At 41.0% G+C, this 3,383-nt stretch overlaps 1 protein-coding gene across 1 annotated transcript; it reads left to right on the top strand.

Moving 5' to 3' along the window:
* Positions 1–1,784: 1,784 nt before the first annotated feature.
* On the top strand, positions 1,785–2,504 carry MELLADRAFT_73742 (uncharacterized protein; the record flags this gene model as incomplete). The annotated part of the gene is made up of 1 exon (XM_007419427.1): positions 1,785–2,504. The coding sequence occupies one exon, from the start codon at positions 1,816–1,818 to the stop codon at positions 2,383–2,385; it is 570 nt and encodes a 189-aa protein (XP_007419489.1).
* Positions 2,505–3,383: the final 879 nt, after the last annotated feature.

The raw sequence follows: 3,383 nt of genomic DNA, 5'->3' as shown, positions 1-3,383 counted from the left end.
GAAATCACAGTTAAAGTTGAACTTGAAGGGGCCATCTTCATCTTCTGCTGCACGATTTTCAGAGTTGCCCTTGGTCTTTGAAGCACAATTGACCTTTGAAATTTTGAGGCGAGTCAGTCTAGATATAAGAAAAAAGAATAGATACAGAAAGTGAGACATACCCCATTAGTCAAATCTGCTAAGACTTCTGGTCCAGATGATTCAGATCTAGAAGACAATCTTTTGTTCTTGTTGGTTTGGCTGATACCGAGAAAGATTGGATCCAGATGTTGGTTTTCGCTCATGGTTGATTTTGATTGTACAAAGAACAAGAGCTAGAGAAGGAAATTCAAATCAGGAGTGATGGATCATTCTCAAGCAAAAAAAAATTCATCACAGCAGCTGCGGTGACTGCGGCAACTGCGGCAACTGGAAACTTTTTTTTTCTCGGGCCAGGGGTGCCATTCATTTTAGAAAAAGTAATAGCCCAAAGCTCGAAATTTGAAGCCGGCTACAAAAAAATTTGGCGATGGGGACTGCCATTGCACCAAAAAATCGGGGCTCAGTCACCAAATTTGGCGATAGCCCCGATTTGGAGCCCACCACTGTGGATGCTCTGAGAAGGCAAAGGAGAATCTGATGATTTGGCCGAGAGGGTCGGCCAGGGTCGGCACTTGGTCAGCGGACCTTTTTGGGGGTCTGGAAGGTCAAATTTGTCAAATTTGACGAATTACGATTCCTTCCCCACATTTGACTGAATCAAACTCTTATTATCAACTGTGACCAATCGACAACCCGTCGATCAGCACCATCGATCAAAATGAAAAACCCAAGAAAAGCAAAAGCTCGACTTCCTCGGACCAAAAAATCGCCACAGACTCATCCAGATATGTTATGTCGACTACCGAACGAACTGCTTCTTCAGATCATGAAACATCTTATCGATGACCCTAGTGATCTTAAAGAACATCTATGCACGAAGGTTCGGCAAGGACATCCTCTCTTATTCGGAAAGCAGTCGAGATTATGGATCTATCAGCATAAGCCGGAATCACCCCTCTTGACCGATTTTCAAGCGTTTTCAGTTGTGAATCGAAAAATTTATCATCTCAGTCAACCTATGATATGGAATGTGAGCAAACTTTGACTCAGTATAGCTACCAAGATAGGACATGCTGGATGAGTATTGATCAGGATATGATACCGAACTTGTCTGTTTCTACCTAGTCTCTCAGCTTTCCTTCGGTATTATCTGCACCAATGTCCTTTTGGATCAGCGACATCTTACCAAAACACGGATCTCACGTACAGGTACTAGATGTGTTATTGCGCTCGGAATGGCTCCAGACACCTCGGGAATCAATTTCAATCAATGAAGCCATCAGAAACAAAAAATCACATCGCTATTCACTTCGATCTTTTGATATAAAGCAAATCAAGTTTATAAAAGAAGATAAAGAGTATTGGCAAGTCGATCAGATTCATTCTGACAATCTAGCTGTTTTCAATGACGGAGGAAACCGTGCATACAGACCGCACCATTCGATACGCACAGCTTTTGGTCTGTGTCAAGAGAATTTAATCAAAGTGCTGTCTCATTGTGAAAACCTTACCACACTCTATCTTGGAGTTCCAGAGTGGGGCCGTCACACAAAAGAACGACTGGATAACTTATGTTGCAATCTTGATTCACTGTTCTCTGAACTCGGACATCTTCAACATCTCCAAATTCGAGGCCCTTTATTTTCACGTATCTACGCAAGGTGCTTTCAAGAGCCTCTCAAACATCTTCAACTTCTTGAATCACTCGAGCTTAAGAATATCATAGTGGACAACATGAAGGATCTTGGCCGTCTTCTTGGCTGTCTATATAATCTCGAACATCTTGAACATCTTGTCCTAAGGCGTGTGTATATCTGCCGTAGCTGCACTGGATATCAACCAGTCCCTCCTCGACTACTCCAGCTCAAGATTCAAAGTAACTTGACTCATCTGGAAGTCGAATTTGCTGATGTCTATAGCTCTATTGAATTCGATCAATTTTCTCTACCGGCTTTAACACACCTAACGATACGATTCTGCTTTGATTTTCATTCTATACAATGCTGGAATGGGTGTAAAGACCACCCCGATCTTACTCTCCTCCATCTCAGAGAAGATAGTTTTCTGTTCGATCCAAACGCGAAATTATTTCCCAAACTTAAGGTATTGAATTTACGTATAAACTTTCAGTGTAATCTTATAAATATATCTTTAGAGCCTATTCTGTCTTCGTTAAATATTTTCTGTGAATCTCGAGGAATTGAATTCAGGGTTTTTCATGAAGAGGAAAAGGACGACACATGGCATGTAACAACACGTTCTTCCATTGATGATCAATTAGAAAACTATCCTTATCCTCATTAAACAGCTGTATAGTAGTATGTACATCACTTTACTTCCAGAAAGTCAAAACTTATTTCAAAGTCTCCTTTGTATCAATATCCCCTTTCCTTCAAGTTGATCAATTTAACATCTTTAGATGCAAGAACACTCCTCCCACAGATGTTTTTTCAAAGGTTAGAACCAATTTTCTCTCGAGGAGCATTAGGTCTACTTCTTCCCAATTATCCACTTGGAATTGAGGAAAACTGAATGTGTGCAAAACACACTTTGACAAAGTTGAAATTTCCAAGTTTCAAAACCAGAGAACAAATCAGAAAACTATCTCCCTCAGGGTCATACATTTGTATAGTATATATTTTTAGTGCCTGATTGATCCTTCACAGACCATTCTGTGGTCAAGTTTTTCTACTTCAGTTCATCCTTGAATCCAGATATGCAAGCCACCTTACCTTTTGCTTACCACAAAGGGTTGCTTGAAAAGTGCAAGAAGCCTGGGATCTCTTAAATTGGCATTGAGTCCAAGTGAATATGGAAAAGAAATCAGTTAAAGAGAGATGTCTGTTACATTCTGTAGCCTTGCTCAAAGGGTCATTGGTCAGTCAGATAGACAAATAGGAGCTGCAAGAGATCACAAGAATGTGGCAAACTGATCAGGTATGTATGAGTCATGAATCACATACTTTTAAGGGAGAGAATATTGGAAGAAAGAAAGAAACCAGTGATATCATTTCCCTGACCTTGATCAAGTCTTGACATCATGTGTAACACACTATGAGCCTTCTCAAAGACAGGAAACCAGATGAGGGGAACCGGAACTTGTGTTTATCAATCAAGGACCAAATGTCCCTGAAGGGTAATGCACCGACCCGGCCCCGGCCCAGTAAATCTGGGCGGACCGGGGCCAACCCCTCCCCTACAGACCGGGCCAGCCGGGTCTGCCAGCTATACCGATGAGATATGCTCAAAAAAACAAAAAAGGAAAAAAAACTTGTATATATTATACTTGATTTTCCAAATTT

This window comes from Melampsora larici-populina, assembly GCF_000204055.1.
Source record: "Melampsora larici-populina 98AG31 unplaced genomic scaffold MELLAscaffold_188, whole genome shotgun sequence".
NCBI lineage: Eukaryota > Fungi > Basidiomycota > Pucciniomycetes > Pucciniales > Melampsoraceae > Melampsora > Melampsora laricis-populina.
Note: the sequence above shows the minus strand (reverse complement) of the source record. Positions and strands in the feature narration are given on the sequence as shown.